Raw genomic sequence first — 23,863 nt, 5'->3', positions numbered from 1 at the left:
ATTTCTTCAGCTGGGCAATTAAGTGCTGAGCAGGCACACAGGGGGAAGGAGAACGCAGCTATAGTCCTTTCTAGCCCCCTCACAAATGAATGCCATTCACAATGCACATCTGGAGGAGGGAAGCAAACCCTATTGTGTTTCAAAAAAGCAGAACAAAGACTAAAAACTTGAGATTTTGGTTCAGCTATAGTTATCACTCCAGTTGTAACCCACAAGTACGGCACATTTGAAGATGTGCTGTAGCTGTGCAGGAGGCAGGGCATTTTCAAAATGTAGAATCAGATGTTGAAGCTTCAGTTAAGAGAATGTCACAGGCCTTAGAGAGCTCAGAAATTAAACCCAACACTGACTTAGCTTTCAACCTCAATTGCTTCTCGCAGAAATGTACCCACAAACGCCTACTGAAAGCATAGAAACAAGTCAACAAAATACTCTCCCCAAAATGAGAAGAGTGTGTGTGTGTGTGTGTGTGTGTGTGTGTGTGTGTTGTAAGCAAGAGAACTTTTTTCTTCTAATTTCAAGCTTTCAGTGAACATCTCAGAAACTGAGATGACAGGATAGGGTTAAAATGACAAAGGAAACCCCATTCCCTGTTGTTTTCGTTCTGTTGTGCTTTATATAAGGTAAACATAGCATTAAAAACACCAAATCAAAGGGCCAACAATGATTGAAATAAAAGCATGTTCAATCAATTTAGGTTTGTATATTAATAAAAAGAACAGTGCTAAGCTAGTTCTGTTTTCTGATTACAAAGATTAGCCTTCCTTCAGTGAAACTGGGTTGCTGTATGGCAGATGGATTCATATTCAGGAACACAAAATAAAATGAGATTGAAAATAACATGAAGTGACTACATCAGTTATCAAACTGTGGCTTTCAGGGACAGTAAGCGTACTCACTGCTCATGCTAGGCTGCTCATTAAAATAAAATAAAAAAGGACTGAGGGTGAAAAATAGAACCACAAGCTCTCTATGATTTATTGCTGCCCCCTTTTCTCCAAGCTAACTGAACCCTCGCCGTTCCTGCCTAGGTCCCTCTGGGCTCTTTAAAGAAAATCATTCTTCATATAATGCATAAGTAACTTATGGAGTTTTCTGCCACAAAATATGACCGTGTTCAATGGCTTGCATTTCTGTAAATGCAAATTTATAGCAGACAGGCCCTATCAATAGCTATTGGCAAGGACAGCTTAATAAAGCCTACATATACAGAGGCACTCTGACACCAGATGAGGGACAAACAGTGGAGTGTGTAAGCATCCAGCTGGCCATTGTGAGAAACGTTATCCTGGTGTAGATCAATCTAACCCCGGAGGGCTCCTCCCTATGTTTTTCAGCGAATAATAAGATGTCTTGTTTCACACACAATGCTAAGCCACAGTTTAGTGTTATATGCATGGGTACTGGGTTCATGCACTCCCCCTTCCGTTATCCTCCACCCGCTGAACTGCAAGGAGATTGGAAACTTTTGCTTCTGCTTTCAGCTAATTTATTCATTAGGCCCTGAGAACTGTGGTTTGGGATAAATATGGTTTAGGAAACTAGCCAGGATCATTAACTACAGTGTGATGTATGGCTTTGCTTCCCTAAACCATAGTTAACGCTAATCACAGTTTGTCCAGGTTTGGATATAAATGAGCAACCATAGGCAGTGAAAAGCAGAAATAAAATTTTCAATTCCCTCCTTGCGGCAACTCCAAAGGAGTGGGGAAGGAAGGGAACACAAGACCGATGCTTGCTATTGCTTGTGCACATACAACTGAATCATGGTTTAGTGTACCATGTGAACACGCCCAATGTGTTTGTATTTAATGTCATGCAAGAACAGGAGGTTGGGAGAGAAGAAAGAATACTGCAGATTGATCCCACGCAAGGATTTAAACAGAGGAAAATGCAAATAAACTAGCCATGAGCATGGCAAGTTCACAGCAGGAAGGGTAGTTTGTGCTTTATTGCACCCCCTGCCACGCTTCAACATCTAGGCCGACATTCTGAAATTTTGCTTTGTCGTAAGGATGATAAATAAATTGCATTTTGAGCTTCCTCAACGAGCTGCCCAGTTACTGTTAAGTGTGCTATCAACTCTTACCCCTAGGTCTGTACTGTCAGTGTCAATTAATGCTCCTGCAACAACAGGGCTATTCTGACATGACAAAGAGCTGTGTAGGTTGAAGCTGATGTACAAAACTAAGTGTGCTCAATTCAGCTGCCCTGAATAAACCGAGGGGAAGAAAAACAAGCCTTTTTTCCAGATGGAAAAACACACGCACACACAAAATATCACTCCTCCCCTCCCTTCTTTTAACAGCTTCTCTGAGAGCAGGAAGTGAAAATAAGCCCTCACTCTAACCACTTCAGTCAGTAAGTCCGTCTGTGTACGTCTCTTCAACCTCCCCCTCAATAATGGGGCTGCAGTAGAGATATGCCTCTCTCAGACTGACAAAATAAATTACATCATTCTTCTGTCCAGGGGAAAAAATATTATGTGTGTGTGCATGCCTGTGTGCTGAGGCAGAGAGAGAGAGAGAGAGAATGAGACTTAAAAGGGTGCGGAATTTCCAACGTCACCACCTGGGAGCCCTTAATGTTACAAGCTACTAAATGAACAGAGAGGAAAGAGGAACCTGTGAAGCAAAGTTAGTTTTCTTTTCTGCAACCATCAGGCTTAACATAAACACGTTGGGCTTCTTCACAGCAAGCTGATCACATGAGGTTTACTGATGCTGGCCTGCCTTCCAAGGAGAAAGTTGGATAGCGAAGCATGCTTAGACCAAGGAAACCACATGGAGAAAAAATATATGCCTGCATTTGCTACGTGCTTCAGCAGCAGATACTGTCTCTATCTTCACGCACCCTGCAAACAGTCTTTGCTTGCAGAATCAGAAGATTCTCCAGCAAGCAACAGTTAAAAATACTTCACACTCCGCAAGGCATGAGTCCCAGGGAACACAGCAGAAAAGGAATCCTGGGAAATAACATCCCCCAGGAAAAACCATCTCAACATCAATGAGGCTGTTTACACAATAATGGTTTGATATCTTAGATCAACAACACGGAGGTGATCATCATGCAAAAGGTAGGCTTTGCTGATCAAGTTGGGCTCTTTCACTGTGGTTTTATAGGGAACTGACAGCCAGCCAGCAAAGATGATAATCCTGCAGCCATTTTTCCTTAGATAAAAGAAGCGAATCAGGACCTGGCCACAGGACAGTGACTTTCAATTCACTTTACACATTCAAGGAGGGATGAACCTGAGCGAACAAGCCAGAAACAAAAGGGGGGAAAACCTTGGGTAGTTGTCCCAAGGCAATTCAAATGTAATATTTATGGGTGCAGACAAAAATTGCAGGTGGTCATGAAGGTGGTCTCCCTGATTCAATTTTAAGACTACTGCAAACTGCAGACTAGAGCTTTCCTATTCTGTCCAGCAACATCCACACACTATTGCCAATGCTAGCTGGCAGTCGCGCTCTCCTGGGTGTCAGGCAAAGGATTCTGCTAACTGGTGATGCCAGGGGTTGCCATTTGTTCTACCACTGAGGAATGGACCCTTCTTTTCTTTTGGATCTCTAAATTTGTTTAGGTACAGGTCTATTTTGAATAACTATGTAGAGGGTTTTTTCGGGGGAAGAGCAAGAAATGTGCAAAACGTTCTGCTGATAGATCAGAAGCAGAGCTCTAAAGTGTTTGGTTAAGTATGGAGAAGAACATGCAGAACAAGGAGCGCCCTGCTAACAGCTGTTCTCTACAGGCCTCTCAGCTACATGCCTGCATTCTGCTGCAGTCGAAAGGCAATTTGGTGTGGCCCTCTGGTGGACAGCTAGAGACAACTACAGCATAAAGTACATTTGTAATGACCCAGACCAGCATCTCTGTCCCATGCAGGCAAGATATTGGGAGAGATCCTCACCCACAGTGGACCACCCAACAACCCCGTTCCTCCTTTCTATTACCTGCTTGCCCTTCAGAATGTGCTTGGGCACTGGGACTTTAATCTCCAGATCACTGTAGTCTTGGGACCAGGCGTAATTCTCCCGCACTGCTCCATTGTAACTGTCAGGATTTGCCTGGAACTGCTCCTGTTTCCTGGGAGAAGAGAGTAAGAAGCTGGCTATTAAAATGGATGAACGGAAGAAGAGTCAATGACCAAAGAAAAGCAAGCAAACAAGAACAGGGCAAGCTGCAAGCGAAAGCCTAAAATGGTCTCAGATCTACCCAAGGAGAGCTCCAGGAGCCTCAGTGGACAAGTCCACATGCCTTTATATCAACCCTAGGATATCCTTCTCACTCCAATAGGGTGTGGGTGGTGCTGTGGTCTCTTGGCTTGCTGATCACAAGGTCAACAGTTCGAATCCACGTGATGGGGTGAGCTCCTGTTGCTCTGTCCCAGCTCCTGCCAACCTAGCAGTTTGAAAGCACGCCAGCGCAAGTAGATAAATAGGTACCACTGTGGCAGGAAGGTAAACAGCATTTACATGCGCTCTGGCACTAGTCACAGTGTCCCAGTGCGCCAGAAGCGGTTTAGTCATGCTGGCCACATGACCTAGAAATGGTGTCTGCAGACAAACGTAGCTCCATTGGCCTGAAAGCAGAGATGATCGCCGCACCTCATAGTTGAATCTGACTGGACTTAACCGTCCTGGGATCCTTTACTTTTTGCCTTTACCTCTAATAGATAACAGGGAAAGCAGCATGAAACAACTTTTCCTCTCCCGACCGCCAGCCCCTCCCCCAATATTTACCTTGCATTTTCCATCATGCTAATCCATAAGGATGACAAATCTGCTAGGTTAAACTGAGGAGTGCCAGCTGTTGTGCCACTAATAACATTTGTATTAAAATGGCCCGAGTGGCTTCTCCAGAGAGCTAAGACTAGCAAGTCACCCTTTGGTTGCCTCCAGTGCCAGAAAGTAAAGCATTGCCAATGTTGTGGGGGGCTGTGGGGGGGGGGAGAGTTTGCATTTCACATCATGGGACTCAATCACACTAAATGCGCCCCTCCCCACTCAATTCTGTCTAGCTTTGGGCAGCCTCCAGACAAAAGAAAAAGGTTAAAAATAGACTAAGCAAAAGGACAGCTGCGGTCAGTCATGGTAATGTGGAAAAACAACAAGAGGCAAATGCTTAAAAACAGCGACAGGACAATGGAGGACAGTGAACTCTGAAGAAAAAAATAGGCAGGCAGCACTAACTTTACACAATTTATTACTTTTTTTATGACAACTGGATTTACTTCTACTATTTGAGTTTGCTGAACAGGGTGACACATGAGCCATTGCGACAGAAGATCGGAATGGCATGGCCGGCACTCGGTGCTGCCCTTTCCAAGTCACTGGAAAGTAGGTGCACACACTCCTTGGCCTGGTATCACGCAGTTCCAGGATATAGAAGCAATCTCAGTTTTCACAGAACAAGCCTCTCCTCTCGCCCTGCTCCACCTCCCAATGCGCTCCCACAGATCAAAACAAAGGTATACCTAAGGAACATCTCCATAACACTAAATAGGTTCACACAGTCCATTCTTAAAGCATGGAAGGAAAAACTGGCAAACTGCCCCCCACAATCCCATCCCCATTAACCCCCCTCCCCAGGTTCACCCCCCACTATTCTATCACATAGCACAAAACTTGGCAAGCCAAAGGCCTATACTGCCTACCAGACTTCTACAAAAATAACAAACTCTTGTCAACACAAGAAATACAAGACAAACTAGGTGACTATAAATATAAATCAGGGAGCTTGAAGCTCAAAGTATTTAAGAAAGAAGAAACTCATGATCACCAATCAATCCTCTAACTTTAGAAGAACAAACATTAAAAGTTTGCAGCAGGCCAGGGAAATGTTTGGGCATTGCTTGCCCTTAAAATAATATGACTGAACAGCAGGGCAGTCAAGTTGCAGGAAACATCAAATTCTGGATGGTAGAAACTCAAGCAGACGGTAAAACCTCCAAAAGAGTCCAAACTGGGTGACTAGGCAACAGAATGGCAGCTGGAAGTACAGCACCCTAATTTTACCTTTCTACTGACAATCTGTAATTGGCTCTGAATATCCAGGAACGTTCCTTGTCATAGTGGAAAGTTCGCTAAAAATGTCAACTCACTGTGCTGCACCAGTGAAAAGGGCAGAATCAGTGTAAGGAATTATTAGGAAAGGAGCAGAAATAACATCATGCACCTTGCCATTGCAGTGCAGGCCTAGCTAGAATACTGTGTACAATTCTGGTTATCCCCATCTCAAAAAAAGATATTTCAGCTTGAAAAGGGCAGCTAAAATGATCAGAGTTAAATCATCTTCCCTAAAGATTTTGGGAGAGACGATTAAGTGGTGGGCTGGGCCTCTCAGATCCTGAATTGCTTAGTTAATTTATATGCTCAGACAATAGCCATGACCAAATTTTCCTTGGCGCTCCATTTGCTTTGGTTACTTGGATTGGATTCACACTTTCCATGATAGGGCTAACATAGTTTTCAAATTATGTTTTTTCTTTGCACTGTATTTATATGCTGCCTATTTACCCCAAGAAAGGCCCCCAAGGCCGCTTACAAAGAAATGTACCTGCAAACAATTCAGGTAGATAGCTCTGTTGGTCTGACACAGTAGAAATATATTTTAAAAAATTAAAAATTGTCCAGTAGCACCTTAGAGACCAACTAAGTTTGTTCTTGGTATGAGCTTTTGTGTGCATGCACACTTCTTCAGATTGCAAACGATATAAATGATACAGATTCAAAACAAAACCTTAACATTTCAAAAGCCAAATGTGTTCTTGTTCCTTCCAAAAAGACGAAGAGCATCCCCCCCAGAAAAATGTTGAGCGAGCAAGAGGGAAAATGTAAGCAGCACTTTCTCTTTATAAGGGTCCCTGGCAGGGCAGTGGGGCAAGGTAGGTGGGGAAGCTTGTCCTTTGTGGTTCCAGCAGTTTCTCCCTAGTAGCAATAGGCTACAACAGGGGCACCCATCTAATGTCACCATGACATCAGTAACCCAGTAGGGCTTGCTGTAAGAGCCAATCAGTGCTATCAGGAAAACTTGTCTGGAGCAGGGATCCACTTGCACCTATCGGGGCTTGCTGTCACCGATGATCAGTGCCAACAGCAAGCCTCACTTGCCAAATAATAACTGGGAGCGTCCTTTAGGACTCCCAGTTGTTCCTTCGGCAGCCAAGTCTTTGCCTTCTCCCAAGGAAAGCGAAAAGAAACCCTAGTTTTCCACCCTCAGCGTCCACTTATGGACCGTAAGACTTACTATTATAGTGATACATAAATCCGCTTTGATAAGGCATTCACAAAATGCAAGGATTACCAAAACAGGTCACCAAATTGACCTCTAATCGACAATCCACATGCATCAATCCCTCTAACAGGCGACTTAAGTGGCTTGTGCTGATCACTAGGGATGAAAAATGGGCCCATCCCGTTAAGAAACTGAAGGTGACTGCACAATTATGTTACTGCGGAACCCAGGGCAGAGTGCAGATGCAAGCTCTTACTCTTACTTTGCAACAGTAAAATCCAGTCTGATAGATTCGCCCAGCACACTGCTCAGCTCAGAGGAAGTACATCAAGATCGCCCTGTCTGGCATCCTGGCTAAGGGATGAGGCCCGACTCGTGCAGTGCAATTTCAGCTTAGAAAGAAAGAAAGAAATGGGAGAACTGGGGGACTTGAACGGAAAAGTCTCTGGTGGCTGGCAACATTTTGTTTTAATTTTAAAATGGGTTCTGAAATGGAGCAAGGATAAGGAGGGTGCTGGAACAGACTTTGCAAAAGTTCCCTCATTGGAGCTCCATTTCCATGGAGACAGTTGTTATGGCAGCATAGAACAAACCTGGCTGATTCCAGCTTCCTAAAATGCCTAGAGACTACAGGAGCCAAAAGGGCTGGAGGACAAATAGAACAGAGAAGCAGGGGGGAAGCTATCAGATTTACAATACTCCCTCTCTCTCTTTCCTGGTAAGTGTAATGGATTTCAGGAGGATGAACGGACTAATACTCTTTAAAGCCTGGATGACTTTGAGAAGCTTCAGTTAGTGTTGAACACAACAGTCTGCCTCCTGACAAATCAGGAGCACATGGCACCCACATCAGGTCTTCACCATCTGCCAGTCCTGCCTTTCTGTTGATTTTCAGACATGTATCTAGTTGCTAGTTCTGACCTATAAAACCCCACAGAGGGCACTAAAATATTATTTCCTAACGCACAGGGGACAAGACAGGCATGCGTGGTCCCTCTGAAATTAGAATTCAGAGTTATTTAGTCTCATTGGCTTATTCGTTATTATATCTAGGATTTTTCACCATGTTCAAAGGCTTGGACTACAATGATTTCAAGTTTCTGCAGGAAGCAAGGAGAAAGAAGATATTAGCATTGTTTGCGCCCAGAAGCTCATGGATTCTGTTAATTTCCAGAGGATATCCTTCCAAAGGCCTAGACTCTCTCTCTAAAGCAGGGAAATGGCTTGGTCAACTGACATGTTCACCCTGACATGTCTTACCTCAAGTTTTACTGAAGGATTATGGGAAATGAAGCAGTGAGGTCTGCAAAGGCAAGGGTGGTGGAAGACTAGTCACAAATTCAACCAACTGTAGTCGACAACTAGGGCTGCCTGCTTTATTCAGTTTAGTTGGCAATCAACTAAATCAGCTGACAAATTGATGAGGGTGAAATGTAGCCACAGTGTGGCTGATTATCAAGTGCGTAAAGACACATTTATTTTTTAGGGTTCTTGCTGGCTCTTGTATGATTACTTTAACCACAGTATTAAAGATCACCATGTCTTTTGGTTATTAAACTGTCAACTTTGCTTACGTTTTCTTTAGTATATCTAAAAGCAATATGTACTGAGGTTTTGATGGCATGCACATTTCCTGAAAATGCAATGCGTTAAAAAGGCACATGATCAACACACACACACACACACACACACACACACACACACACTTGGCAGTCCTACTTAGAGCCTATGTAAAGACATATTTCCTGCAGTGAGGGCAGCACAACTGTGCACCCTAGCAAAGAAAACATGCTTGCATGTGCTCCAGCTTAAGATTCCACTTTGATTTTATGTCCCGTGACTGAAACATCTGGGCCCTCAGCTAAGTGCTGTTGCATGAATCACTTTCAGCTACGGTAACCTGTAGACAAGATGCTTAGAGAACTGTGTGGCCTGTTATTTGTTCCCTTTATAACTACATGCTAGGACCTCTTTTAAGGAAGGATATATTATTCTCAGTATAGATAAAGCTATGATTTTCCCAGTAGTGAAGTGAGAAGCTATGGTTTTCCCAGTATGGAAGTGAGAGCTGGACCATAAAGAAGGCTGATCGCCAAAGAACTGATGCTTTTGAATTATGGTGCTGGAGGAGACTCTTGAGAGTCCCATGGACTGCAAGAAGATCAAACCTATCCATACTGAAGGAAATCGGCCCTGAGTGCTCACTGGAAGGACAGATCCTGAAGCTGAGGCTCCAATACTTTGGCCCCCTCATGAGAAGAGAAGACTCCCTGGAAAAGACCCTGATGTTGGGAAAGATGGAGGGCACAAGGAGAAGGGGACGACAGAGGACGAGATGGTGGGACAGTATTCTCAAAGCTACGAACATAAGTTTGACCAAGCTGCGGGAGGCAGTGGAAGACAGGAGTGCCTGGCGTGCTCTGGTCCATGGGGTCACGAAGAGTCGGACACGAGTAAACAACTAAACAACAACATATTATCCTCCTTTAAAAGGGACAGTAGTAAGAGGAAACCTTCTGAGACTTTAGATCAGGCTGCTCAACCTCAGCCCTCCAGATGTTTTTTTTGGCCTACAACTCCCATGATCCCTAGCTAGCAGGACCAGTGGTCAGGGATGCTGGGAATTGTAGTCTCAAAACATTTGGAGGGCCGAGGTTGAGGAAGCCTGCTTTAGATATTACCAGCTGTTACCCAGTGTTATCCTCCTTCCTTTATGCTAGCAAAGAGGTGGGCAGCGGCTGTGTAACTCTGGGCATGTCTAGACTCAAGGTTTCTTTACACATTCCAGTCTAGCTTCTGACCAACTTTCAGGTCTGAAATTGCTTCGGCAGATTAAGTGCTTCAGAAGTCAGGAGAAGAGTTGTGAAGCTCACTGGGTCTCCTTGGATCAGTCACCTTCACTCAGCCTAAGCTACTTCACAGGGTTGCTGTGAGGATTAATCAAGGAGGGGGAGAACCGTGTACACCTCCTTCAGCTCCTTGAGAAAAAGGTGGGATGTAAATGCAATAAATAAGAGCAGCCCTGCTTATTTTCCAGGGACCCTTATACCATCTGGTACCAATGACCATAGGGACGCGGGTGGCACTGTGCGTTAAACCACACAGCCTAGGACTTGCTGATCAGAAGGTCGGCGGTTCGAATCCCCGCGACGGGGTGAGATCCCATTGCTTGGTCCCTGCTCCTGCCAACCTAGCAGTTCGAAAGCATGTCAAAGTGCAAGCTCATCTCGCTTTATTGGCTGAGGGAGCCGGTGTACAGCTTCCGGGTGATGTGGCCAGCATGACTAAGCCACTTCTGGAGAACCAGAGCAGTACACGGAAACGCCATTTACCTTCCCGCTGGAGCGGTACCTATTTATCTACTTGCACTTTGAGGTGCTTTCGAACTGCTAGGTTGGCAGGAGCTGGGACTGAACAACGGGAGCTCACCCCGTCGCGGGGATTCGAACCGCCGACCTTCTGATCGGCAAGTCCTAGGCTCTGTGGTTTAACCCACAGCACCAACAGCGTCCCTATGGTTCTGTACATGCAGCCTAAACAAAATAAAGAATTCATTCCTCAATCTCCAACAGCTTAGGGCTTGTAAGTTCCACACATTAATTAAGCCATGCTCAGGGTTTGGTCATCAACGAGGGAAAATACTCGCAAGTATCTATGTCCAAGTTCACCAAAGAAGTGGGTCCCAGACTGCACCGCAGGCTTGATCTGAATGTCAGTTTTAAAAGGTTGAAGACTCATTTTCAAAGAAGTGGAATTCCTCTAGCACAGAGGTAGGAAGCCTCAGGCCCTGGCCTCAATAGTCTCCCTAGGTCATGTCCCCTATAGGCCCTGCCATCCCCAGCTCTGGTCTGCACCCTCCTCAAGGGCTTTGACTTGCTGGAATGTAGCTGCACACTTAATTGTGATTGTGTCTCTCGCTTGCCTGGATGAAAGATAAGAGAGAAACTTTGGGCTTTTGGATGGCTGGAATGCAGCCTACTGCACAAAAGAGTCACATCTACTGGTCCACCCACTTTCATCTCTCGTCACACTCATAGGTGACCAGAGATGAAAAGCCATGGGTTTTTGAAGACCCACAAGCAAAAGTAGAAATGTGCAAGTGGCAGATTGGGAGCTGACAAGCCTCAACGGTTCCAGAAATTGCAAAGCAAAGCTACTGTAAGAAGCATCGGAATACTTGGAGGGAGGAATCTAGAACTGGACAAATGCAGGGTGGCAAGCTTCTTTGTTAAAGTGTCTAACAGGGAAGAAGCATCTTCAGAACAAGCAGAAAGTGCCCAGGGTGCTTTAGGACAGTGATAGCCAACTTGGCGCCCTCTGGAAGACGTTGGGACCCCAGCTCCTATCAGCCCCAGCCAGTACAGCAGATGATCAGGGATAATGGGAGCAGAGGTCCAATAACATTGGGCTACCCATGCCTTAGGGGAATGAGCTGCTGTTGGCACCTTACAGACATTCAGGGAATGCATTTCTGGGAATCAATCATGCCTGTGCTGGAGACAGAGGACAAGAAGGATGTCTACCCAGAAGACAGACCCTAGGAAGAACGATCGTGGCAAACCAAACCACCTGCCATGCCGGCCACCTAAATAAGAGCAGAAAACCTCAGCAGGCCAAAAAATCAAAACTGTTGAAACTGTAGGAGGAGAGGGTTGGGAAACGTCAGCTTTTAAATAAAGGGTTCAGCATTGCTCATACTTAGCTGATGGTAGTGGGGGTGATGGGTGCGTCCATGTGTTCCGCCTTGTTCTATTTTTGCTTCAATGTGTCATGGGGGGGGTGAAAGCTTTTTTTTAATTATTTATTTAAACCAAACATAAACACCAACAAATCTGATGTTCATCTCCTTTCAACAGGCATGCTCATTTGTATCTATCGTTCTTTCTCCTCCTCCAGCCCAAGAGTCCACAGGTACGATGTGCCACTGGTGAGCACAGTGTTGGGGAGAATTGGCATCCTTCTCCTGATTTTGGAGGAGAGAAATGACTTTCCCAGACAGTATGTAGAGCCATGCAGATGCATGGAAAGCAGTGAGATTCCTAGCTGCTTTTCTGAGTGCGTGAAACTCGGAGCAGGGCAGAGCTGAGGAGGGCAGCAGGGACTTCTTCATCCCAAGTTGCCTGGACTTGAGCACCACAGGACATCAAACAAAGCACTGTCCTTTCCTCAGCAGAAAGGGGGAGTCAGCTGTGGCAAGCACAAATATTTCTTGTCTACCAAGGCTCAAAGTTGAAGCCTAGAGTTGCTGTCCCTCGTGATTTCATTCATTCATTCTGTGTATATGGCACAGAACTTGGAATTCCCGAAAATCTTCATTTACCTTTAAAAAGAAAAAAGGTGCCTTCCCAAACTCATGATTTGATGCAAATAGTTGCAGATCTACGTAACATGTGTAAAGCGATTTCAGCATTCTGGAGCAGTGTCAGCCTGCGGAGTTCTGTTCTTCCCACATTGCTCCCTGGCAGGCCGTTTTACTGCTCCACATAGGCGCCGACTCCATGGGGCTTGAGGGGGCCCGAGCCCCCTCAAAAATTCGTTTGGGGGGGCTCCGCCCCCCAATAATCTCCGGCGCCCCTCCAGCAGAGCGCCATCGCCGCCCCTCCCCCAGCCCAAAATGCACAGGGAGGGGCGGGCTGCATGCCTCCTGCCCTCCCTCCCGAGCAAAAGCTCCACCCAATTTCCTTTGGAGCTGATTAATAGGCGCAGCACGCTCTCCCCTATTCGCTCACGAGGAGGCGGCACCACTTTATTTGCATATTCATGAGCTTATTTATTATTCATGAGCTTTCCCGGGCCCCCCCAATATTTTTTATAAGTCCGCGTCCCTGCTGCTCCATCTTCACTTCTTGTTGCACATTACTAAAATACTCCAGATTCTGCAAACACAGGGCTCCATGTTTAGCTCTGGCAGCAGCGTCCACCACTAAGCAGAATCAACTAAGCTGAATCAAAAGATTCTGCAAACACTTAAGAGATGCTCTTCGGAACATGCAAACTGAGTGAACGCATGTAAAAAACAACCTGGCATGCATTATTGCTATCAGTTGACAGAATTCAGCATTTAGCACATAATGCCTGGCTAATTATTTTTAATGCAGATTTTTCTTTCAAAAAACAAACATCCTGAATAGCCCCCAATAGGCATTTCTGTGTTTTAGGAAAGGTTCTTTATAGTATTAACAATGACTTTGCTCTCTCAAACCACTTGGGACCTGACATATTTTGAGTTTGCATGTCGCTAAAGGTTTTTATTACAGTGTCTTAGGAACCATATTAGACATGCAGGAGATTTCATATATGGACAGGACAGCAAATGCATGGCGGAGCCGGGGCGTGGTGAAGTTTATCAAAGTTATACCCAAAGCTGGCAGGAGACATTCTCCAAGATGTTTGGAAAAGGTATTTGCCATCATCTGCTACCTGCTCCTTTAAGTTAGCTATGACGAGGGTTGAACCTGCATGCAGGGCATGAGTCCTACCTACAGCAATAGCCCTCATCACACATGCCCAAAGAGGTTCCTTCATCACTTTTCTGTTGCTTAACGAGCCCCTCAAATCAGCCCAAGGTCTATTTCAAGGAGGCAAAACAGAAACCCCTGGCTGCCACTAGGCTGTCCCCGGGCACTTGAATGTTTTCTATCTCTAAAGCTACTCATCCAAACAGGAGTGAAAAGAGAAATCTTCAAGATTTAAGGTTGCAATCCTAAACAAGTCTACAAGGAAGTACGCCTCACTGAAAACAGTAGACCTGCACAGGGCAGGTAATAATAATAATAATAATAATAATAATAATAATAATAATAATGATAAAATAATTTATTTATATCCTACCCTCCCCAGCCGAAGCCGGGCTCCGAGCGGCTAACAACAGTGAAATGATAAAACATTCTAAAATCATTTCATTATAAAATTAATTCCAACTCAGGTATCCTTTCAATGGAAAGGAGTGGGTCCCAGATGCTGTACCCACTTACTCTGGGTAACCCAAAAAGAACAGCAAGAACACCGAGTTAACAGCAAAATGATTCAGCTAAGAAATAACCAAGTTTCAAGCTAGCACGAAAACTGCATGAGGTCCTTTCATAGGCCTTCTTCTCAAAGCCAGCACGTAGGAAGCCTGGCATTTCACAGAAAGGCACCCTGCATAGCTAAACAGACTGGAATTTATTTCAGTGGTCAGGCATTTAAATCATCTCTTTGACAGCAGCCTACGGCAAGAAGAGCCCATCAAAGTAATTAACTAGGAGGTCAGAAATGCAAAGGAATGAACCGAGGACAGTAAGGAACATTTCATACGAGATATCCCTATTGATAGATGAGCAGCAACGGAAAGCAACTAATATAGTATTTTTCCTGAAATTGGTTCTTTCTCAGCTGTCACCTAGCAATGGGCATTCCACCAAGGTATCTAAACTAGTGCCATCCCTGTTGGTTGTTAAAAGAAATGTAACTTTAAGAAGTGGTGCCTGAATTTGCTTGTTTCCTTTCTCCCTCTCCATTCCTTTTTCCATTAGAATTTTAAGGCCATGTGTTTAGATTTTTATTGACTTCCCAGCTGCTCTAGGAGCCCTTTTGGCTCAAGAGAGTAGGTGTTGCACCAAGATTCTAATAAGACACTCCAGACTTCCTTGTGCAAGGCCACAGCAGTACTCAACACTGCTAAAAAGCCACTAAAAAGCCCCTTAGAAGTCTGAACAGCCCCTTAGAAAGGGACCATGGGTTACAAATCAATAAGGTTAATAGAGCGAACGTGTCTCAGAGAAGGATACAATAGCACCATCTACTGGTGATCTGAGGAAGACACAAGGCTAAGAAAACTTATTTGACCATGAGTCAATAAAGAACGTTTTTGCTACTGCAAGATACGGGGTGTGCAAATATACACCGGAAGGACTCACATGTTTGCACATCAATTGGACGTACCTATAATGGTCACTGCCTGCAAGACATGAGGTTGTCACTGCTACAAATGCTGCATTGTGTTCACATCTCCCATCAGCACCCAGCCAGCATGACCAATGGTCAGAAATGATGCACTTTATGTAGTTCAACAACATCTAGGGGGCACAAGGTTCCTCAGCCTATTAACTAACAACATTTGGAGGCTCAAAGCTGCCCAGCCCTGACTTAAGGACACTTGAGGTTCCTGTTATACATCCATCGAGGCTGGATCAGGATTAGGACACCACACGTGCTGGCTTTCTAAAGCAACCTTTCTGTTAATTATTTTACAAACCAGGGATTCATCATGCTTTCAGAATAGCAAGCAAGTTACGTCACATTGCAAAAGAACACAACTTATTATTTTCAGCTCATAGATGTGCTTGTCAATTGCATACGACTTGTGGCAGAAGAATGAAAGCTTCCTGATTTCATTTATGGCAGGGCCTGTGTTAAGGACTTAACTTTGTTGACACTGAATGGCTAAAATACCAACTTTGTTGACACTGAATGGCTAAAATACCGCCTTTAGCACTGCCTTTAGGGGTAGGTAACCTAAGGCCTGTAGGGACGCGGGTGGCGCTGTGGGTAAAAGCCTCAGCGCCTAGGGCTTGCCGATTGAAAGGTCGGTGGTTCGAATCCCCGCGGCGGGGTGCGCTCCCGTTGCTCGGTCCCAGCGCCTGCCAACCTAGCAGTTCGAAAGCACCCCCGGGTGCAAGTAGATGAATAGGGACCACTTACTGGCGGGAAGGTAAACGGCGTTTCCGTGTGCGGCTCTGGCTCGCCAGATGCAGCTTTGTCACGCTGGCCACGTGACCCGGAAGTGTCTCTGGACAGCGCTGGCCCCTGGCCTCTTAAGTGAGATGGGCGCACAACCCCAGAGTCTGTCAAGACTGGCCCGTACGGGCAGGGGTACCTTTACCTTTACCTTAACCTAAGGCCTGAGGGCTGGATGTGGCCCATTCGCCTTCTCAATCCAGCCCACGGGCGGTCCAGGAATCAGCGTGATTTTACATGAGTAGAATGTGTCCTTTTATTTAAAATGCATCTCTGGGTTATTTGTGGGGCATGGGAATTCGTTCATTTCCCCCCCAAAAAAATATAGTCCAGCCCACCACATGGTCTGAGGGGTGGTGTACTGGCCCACGGCTGAAAAAGGTTGCTGACCCCTGCTCCACAAGTCCACTGACAGAAAGATGGACTCCATCATCGCTAGGAAATTTGGGCCAAGGGCAGCGCTTTCACTGCTCACACAATGCTTACATACACAAACTACCAGAAAGGAGACTTTAAAGACAGTATCAATACATTAGAATTAGAATCAGGCTTTTCACCCAAGGAGGACCAATTTTATTTTATTTTTACTAACACTGATTTCAATGGGGGCCTTTTTCAAACCTAGACATCTTGAATTACCCACTTCTAAAGCCACAATGCTGCATTGAGGGAACCAGAGTTTGTTTTGGAGAGGGTTTCACTGAAGTTTCTCCATTTTAATGAGCAATGATTTTAAGCAAAGAAACCATGTTTTATTTAAACCAAGTCACACGCTGTCCTCTTGCCTACAGCAAAGGGAGTTTTTTCTTGGTTAACAAAACAGCAGGAAGAGAGAGCAAAATGTAGGTTCAGTTGGGTTTCATGTCCTCATTTCCAGAGTTAGGCACCCAGATCCCAAAGCAAATAATTGATATGGAAGACATGATACACTCAAGCTCTGCTGCTGCATTTAGATTTCCAACACCCGATTGAAGTTGTAAGGCTTCATTAGTACAAAAGAAAGTTATAGGCCTTAACTTTTTTGTCAATGGAACAAAAGCACAATCCAACCTTACTCACTGGCCAACAGGAACGTTCCTCATTATTAATTAATTAATTAAATTTATATACCGCCCTATACCCAAGGGTCTTATATACCCGCCCTATACCACTCAGGCACAAGATGCAGCATATTTTAGGAAGTCAAAGCTTAATTTATAGCCATTTGCAGCCCACTTTTTTTTTTTACTGGATGTCAAACACAGCCTGAGGCAATGTGGAATCCAAGATGAACTCAGTTGTGGTCCCTGTTTGATTACAAATGAAAAATACATTTCAGAATCATGTCCTGACAGTTTGTTTTCAAAATATATGTATAAACTATGCAAGTTACCAGCGCCAATTCAAATAAAACAAGCAGCATCGAGTACAATATCTTATACTGGGCCCATTAAAACAATGGAAACACATTCTTAGGCCAAAGTGGATAGGACAGAAAAGATGCTATACATTCAGGATGATATCAAACAATTGGCTCCATCTTGTACCCCATTTGGATAGCTTGTAAACCAGAAAGTGGTGGTGGTGGGTGGAATAAGAGGTACCAGGTAGCATTTTGGATCTGCGTTACAATCCCTCCTTTGGACTGTCATGCATGCAAATTCAGTGTGCCGACATTCATACAACTCCATCTGGAAGTACCTTTGAAAATTTCAATTTCTAGGTGTGGCAGAAGGTATGGCAAAAGTAAGCCCCATCTACCTTGAACCCCAAAAAATAATCTATCTTCCTTGGGTTTGATTATCTGTATTTGTGACAACAGTGTCAGGCTGGATCTGTACATCACATACTGTACCATTTCAGGCTATGGGAGGGGGGGATAACTTTTGACTGCTTCCCCACCTAAAAGATCTCTGGCAAGTAGAATATCATCAGGAAGTGTGGATCTAGCCTAGTTCTAATACTATTCTGTGTTCAGAAACAAAGCAACAACAACCAACCAAACAAACAAACAAACAACAAATACCCTTCCTATATGACTGGGCTGCCCTAGCCACTCTAGGCAGCTTCTAACAGGTTCCACAGGGCTGGTGCCACTACCGAAAAGGCCCTCTGCCTGGTTCCCTGTAACTTCACTTCTCACAGTGAGGGAACAGCCAGAAGGCCCTTGGAGCTCAGTGTCCAGGCTGAATGATTGGAGTGGAGACACTCCGTCAGGTATACAGGGCCGAGGCCATTTAGGGCTTTAAAGGTCAGCACCAACACTTTGAACTTTGCTCAGAAACGTACTGGGAGCCAAAGTAGGTCTTTCAGGACCTGTGTTATATGGTCCCAGCAGCTGCTCCCAGTCACCAGTCTAGTTGCTACATTCTGGGTTAGTTGTAGTTTCCAAGTCACCTTCAAAGGTAGCCCCACATGGAGCACATTGCAGTAGTCCAAGTGGGAGATAACCAGAGCATGTACCACTCTGGTGATATAGGGCGCAGGTAGGTAGGGTCTCAGCCGGCGTACCAGGAAGTTCACATCAGGCAGCAGTGCTAACCTTTGGGCCTTCAGATATGGTTAGACTACAGTTCCTATCTACCTGACCACTGGTCATGCTGGCTAGAGATGATGGGAACTATGGTCCAGCAACCTCTAGAGGGTCAAAGGTTAGCCACCCCTGACATAAAAGACCGTTCAGAGTTGGAGTCATCAGCTTACCGTCTGTTAAATTATTCCAGCATTCTACCTCATTACCAGGGAAACAACCACCAGCAGTCATACATCGGGGAAAATGAACATACCTGCAAATATAGGCTTAATGATGCAAATGTGCAAAACATATTGTTTTAAAATAAAGCCCAACCCACTTTAAAATTGGCTGCATGCTTCCAAAACTAGCATTTGTGATTCATGCATGGATTTTCAATGAACTAGCACCCAGAGGCTGTAAAATGCCAAAGAATTAAAGTTTAAATAGCAGGTCCTTTTTGACTTTGTTATCACATGGTGCCACAACATAGACATAACGCTTTGATCAACTTAAAAAAAATCTAGGCTTCCAACTGTTTCCAGCTTCAATTTTTAGAAGCCAGCTCCACATCTTGATAGTTTGCCAGCCTACCCAGTCAGCTGAGCATATATCTCTCGCCCTAACTCAACACCACATTAAGAGGTGACAAGACAAGCCTACCAGAGAGCCAAACTCAGCAGACACTATCAGAACTTGCCTAGCAATAGACAGCTTGCTCTAATTACGCATACAAAAAGAAGCAGGGGCCTACAGACACAATACGCCTGGTGCCCTAGGAGGAATGAACAGTAGCACCTTGAAAAGAAAGTAAGGAAAGTTTCAATGGACAAAAATCATCCTTTGATCTCTCGGTGAATCTTTTTATCCCAAGTAATTTTTTCCCATTCTGACTCACTGCACCTAATCCAGGATTGGGGCATGACTGACTAACACCGTCAGAAACACAAGCTTTTTAAAAGCACAATCTCTTCTGAAATATATAGGTAGGTTAAAAAACAAACCTTGGTTTTTCTGGTTATTGCAACATTCCAGCAGAGGACTGGGACACCTTTTTCAGCCCCGGAAGTGCATTCCTTTCTGGGGAACCTTCCAAGTACTGCATGGCAGTTGAAAGCAGAGCTCTTCCTGCCGGGACTTATGGATGGAGATATATATATATATATACCATGGAACACTATTTCAATACATGATCACAGCAGTGAAACTTTTATATGTACAAAGATGGAAAGACTGATCATTACCTACCATGGAGGAATGGTTGTCAAAATGACTGGACTTAGCTGACATAACAAAGCATATACCTGTTGCCTTAACAAGAAAATAGCAACAACTAGCTGCCACATGGGTTGGATCCATAGTTTACTGGGGTCTACCCTGATATGCCCCCTTCATGGATCACTGCCTTGCCGTGGCGAAGGGGCTTGAAGAACTCAGAGAAGCTATGAACTATGCCGAGCAGGGCACACAAGATGAACAGGTCATAGTGGAGAGTTTTGACCAAACGTGATCCACCTGGAGGAGGAACCGGCAAGCCACTCCAGTATCCTTGCCAAGAAAACTCCATGGACAAAGACAACAGGCATATAAAAGTTATGACGCTGGAAGATGAGCCCCTCAGGTCGGAAGGCGTCCGACATGCTACTGGGGAAGAGCGGAGGGCAAGTACAAGTAGATCCAGAGCTGATGAAGCGGCTGGGCCAAAGCCGAAAGGACGCTCAGTTGCGGATATGCCTGGAAGCGAAAGGAAAGTCCAATGCTGTAAAGAAAAATATTGCATAGGAACCTGGAATGTAAGAACCATGAACCTGGGTAAGTTGGAGGTGGTCAAAAATGAGATGGCAAGAATAAATATTGACATCCTGGGCATCAGTGAACTAAAATGGACGGGAATGGGCGAATTCAGTTCGGATGACCATCACATCTACTACTGTGGGCAAGAAACCCGTAAAAGAAATGGAGTGGCCCTCATAGTCAACAAAAGAGTGGCGAAAGCTGTGCTGGGATGCAATCTCAAAAATGATAGAATGATCTCGATAAGAATCCAAGGCAGACCTTTTAACATCACAGTAATCCAAGTTTATGCACCAACTACTGGTGCTGAAGAAACTGAAATTGACCAATTCTATGAAGACTTACAACACCTTATAGAAGTGACACCAAAGAAGGATGTTCTTTTCATTATAGGGGATTGGAATGCTAAAGTAGGGAATCAAGAGATAAAAGGAACAACTGGGAAGTTTGGCCTTGGAGACCAAAATGAAGCAGGGCAAAGGCTAATAGAGTTCTGTCAAGAGAACAAGCTGGTCATCACAAACACGCTTTTCCAACAACACAAGAGACGACTCTACACATGGACATCACCAGATGGGCAGCATCGAAATCAGATTGATTATATTCTATGCAGCCAAAGATGGAGAAGCTCTATACAGTCAGCAAAAACAAGACCTGGAGCTGACTGTGGCTCAGATCATCAGCTTCTTATAGCAAAATTCAAGCTTAAACTGAAGAAAGTAGGAAAAACCACTGGGCCGGTAAGATACAATCTAAGTCAAATCCCTTATGAATACACAGTGGAAGTGATGAACAGGTTTAAGGATTTAGATTTGCTGGACAGAGTGCCTGAAGAACTATGGATGGAGGCTCGTAACATTGTACAGGAGGCAGCAACGAAAACCATCCCAATGAAAAGGAAATGCAAGAAAGCAAAGTGGCTGTCCAACGAGGCCTTACAAATAGCGGAGGAGAGAAGGCAAGCAAAATGCGAGGGAGATAGTGAAAAATACAGGAAATTGAATGCAGATTTCCAAAGAATAGCAAGGAGAGACAAGAAGGCCTTCTTAAACGAGCAATGCAAACAAATAGAGGAAAACAACAGAATGGGAAGAACCAGAGATCTGTTCAAGAAAATCGGAGATATGAAAGGAACATTTCGTACAAAAATTACCATAATAAAAGACAAAAGTGGAAAGGACCTAACAGAAGCAGAAGACATCAAGAAGAGGTGGCAAGAATACACAGAGGAACTATACCAGAAAGAAATGGATGCCTCGTACACCCCAGGTAGTGTAGTTGCTGACCTTGAGCCAGACATCCTGGAAAGTGAAGTCAAATGGGCCTTAGAAAGCATTGCAAATAACAAGGCCAGTGGAAGTGATGGTATTCCAGCTGAACTATTTAAAATTTTAAAAGATCATGCTGTTAAGGTGCTACACTCAATATGCCAGCAAATTTGGAAAACTCAGCAGTGGCCAGAAGATTGGAGAAGATCAGTCTACATCCCAATCCCAAAGAAGGGCAGTGCCAAAGAATGCTCCAACTACCGCACAATTGCACTCATTTCACACGCAAGCAAGGTTATGCTTAAAATTCTACAAGGAAGGCTCAAGCAGTATGTGGACCGAGAACTCCCAGAAGTGCAAGCTGGATTTAGAAGAGGCAGAGGAACCAGAGACCAAATTGCAAACATGCGCTGGATAATGGAGAAAGCTAAAGAGTTCCAGAAAGACATCTACTTCTGCTTCATTGACTATGCAAAAGCCTTTGACTGTGTCGACCACAGCAAACTATGGCAAGTTCTTAAAGAAATGGGAGTGCCTGATCACCTCATCTGTCTCCTGAGAAATCTCTATGTGGGACAAGAAGCTACAGTTAGAACTGGATATGGAACAACTGATTGGTTCAAAATTGGGAAAGGAGTACGACAAGGCTGTATTTTGTCTCCCTGCTTATTTAACTTATATGCAGAATACATCATGTGAAAGGCTGGGCTGGATGAATCCCAAGCTGGAATTAAGATTGCCGGAAGAAATATCAACAACCTCAGATATGCAGATGACACAACCTTGATGGCAGAAAGTGAGGAGGAATTAAAGAACCTTTTAATGAGGGTGAAAGAGGAGAGTGCAAAATATGGTCTGAAGCTCAACATCAAAAAAACGAAGATCATGGCCACTGGTCCCATCACCTCCTGGCAAATAGAAGGGGAAGAAATGGAGGCAGTGACAGATTTTACTTTCTTGGGCTCCATGATCACTACAGATGGTGACAGCAGCCACGAAATTAAAAGACGCCTGCTTCTTGGGAGAAGGGCAATGACAGGCCTAGACAGCATCTTGAGAAGTAGAGACGTCACCTTGCCAACAAAGGTCCGTATAGTTAAAGCCATGGTTTTCCCAGTAGTGATGTATGGAAGTGAGAGCTGGACCATAAAGAAGGCTGATCGCCGAAGAATTGATGCTTTTGAATTATGGTGCTGGAGAAGACTCTTGAGAGTCCCATGGACTGCAAGAAGATCAAACGCATCCATTCTTAAGGAAATCAGCCCTGAGTGCTCACTGGAAGGACAGATCGTGAAGCTGAGGCTCCAGTACTTTGGCCACCTCATGAGAAGAGAAGACTCCCTGGAGAAGACACTGATGCTGGGAAAGATGGAGGGCACAAGGAGAAGGGGGCGACAGAGAACGAGATGGTTGGATAGTGTTTTCGAGGTTACCAGCATGAGTTTGACCAAACTGCGGGAGGTAGTGGAGAACAGAGGTGCCTGGCGTGCTCTGGTCCATGGGGTCACGAAGAGTCGGACACGACTAAACGACTAAACAACAGCAACCCTGATATGCACCTAAATATGCCATTAGGTAGACACTTGAAAATACCCTGGCGTGAACCACCACTATAAATTTATGATAGAGAGGTAGAGGGAGTCCTTCTGAAGCACAAGTATCTCTCACTGCAAAGCCCAACAATGACAAACTTAATCTATTTGCTTTGTTCTTCATATCAATGGCCTGCAATGTCATAAAGTCCTTCCAGTAGCACCTTAGAGACCAACTAAGTTTGTTACTGTTGTTATAGTTGGTCTCTAAGGTGCTACTGGAAGGAATTTTTTTATTTTGTTTCGACTACGGCAGACCAACATGGCTACCTACCTGTAACTACTGCAATGTCATGTCGCTGAACTACGCATTCCAGCAATAATGCCTAGTGCCTTTACCAAACCTGTGGTATACTGAAATAGGCATGTGTGCTAGAAGTTGGTGCCTTTTAAAGATATCCTGCCCATCTTACTTTTACGTTGCTAAGTTTACAGCTCCAATTCTGGGTCACAGAAAGCTTCCAGGCATGCAACACTTTTGAAAGGGAACAAACAGATCTCACAAGTGTGTTGATTCTGCCGTTCCAGCGTAACCCAGTTTTGCTTAATATAGCAGCTCCTACTATTTTCTCCTACCATGGAGAGGACAGCCAGTTCAGCTCTACTTGCAAGCCATCCCTTGTGGTTCAACTTACAAAGGCCACCATTGCTCCTGGTTCTACTTCAGAAACCTCATCCGCTTATGCTGCGCCACACTTCTCCGAAAAGAGCTTATACTTGCTTCTCATCCCTCATTTCCAATAACTTCACAAGACGCAACTCTT

At 44.6% G+C, this 23,863-nt stretch overlaps 1 protein-coding gene across 1 annotated transcript in view; it reads right to left on the bottom strand.

Moving 5' to 3' along the window:
• Positions 1-23,863, bottom strand: part of NUDCD3 (NudC domain containing 3) — a 55,897-nt gene that overhangs the window by 20,928 nt on the left and 11,106 nt on the right. Inside the window, exon 3 of the mRNA XM_028707554.2 lies at positions 3,954-4,086. Coding sequence (XP_028563387.2) covers positions 3,954-4,086 — 133 coding nt within the window. The remainder of the gene's footprint in view (positions 1-3,953; positions 4,087-23,863) is intronic.

Source organism: Podarcis muralis, chromosome 15 (genome assembly GCF_964188315.1).
Source record: "Podarcis muralis chromosome 15, rPodMur119.hap1.1, whole genome shotgun sequence".
Taxonomy (NCBI): Eukaryota; Metazoa; Chordata; class Lepidosauria; order Squamata; family Lacertidae; genus Podarcis; species Podarcis muralis.
Note: the sequence above shows the minus strand (reverse complement) of the source record. Positions and strands in the feature narration are given on the sequence as shown.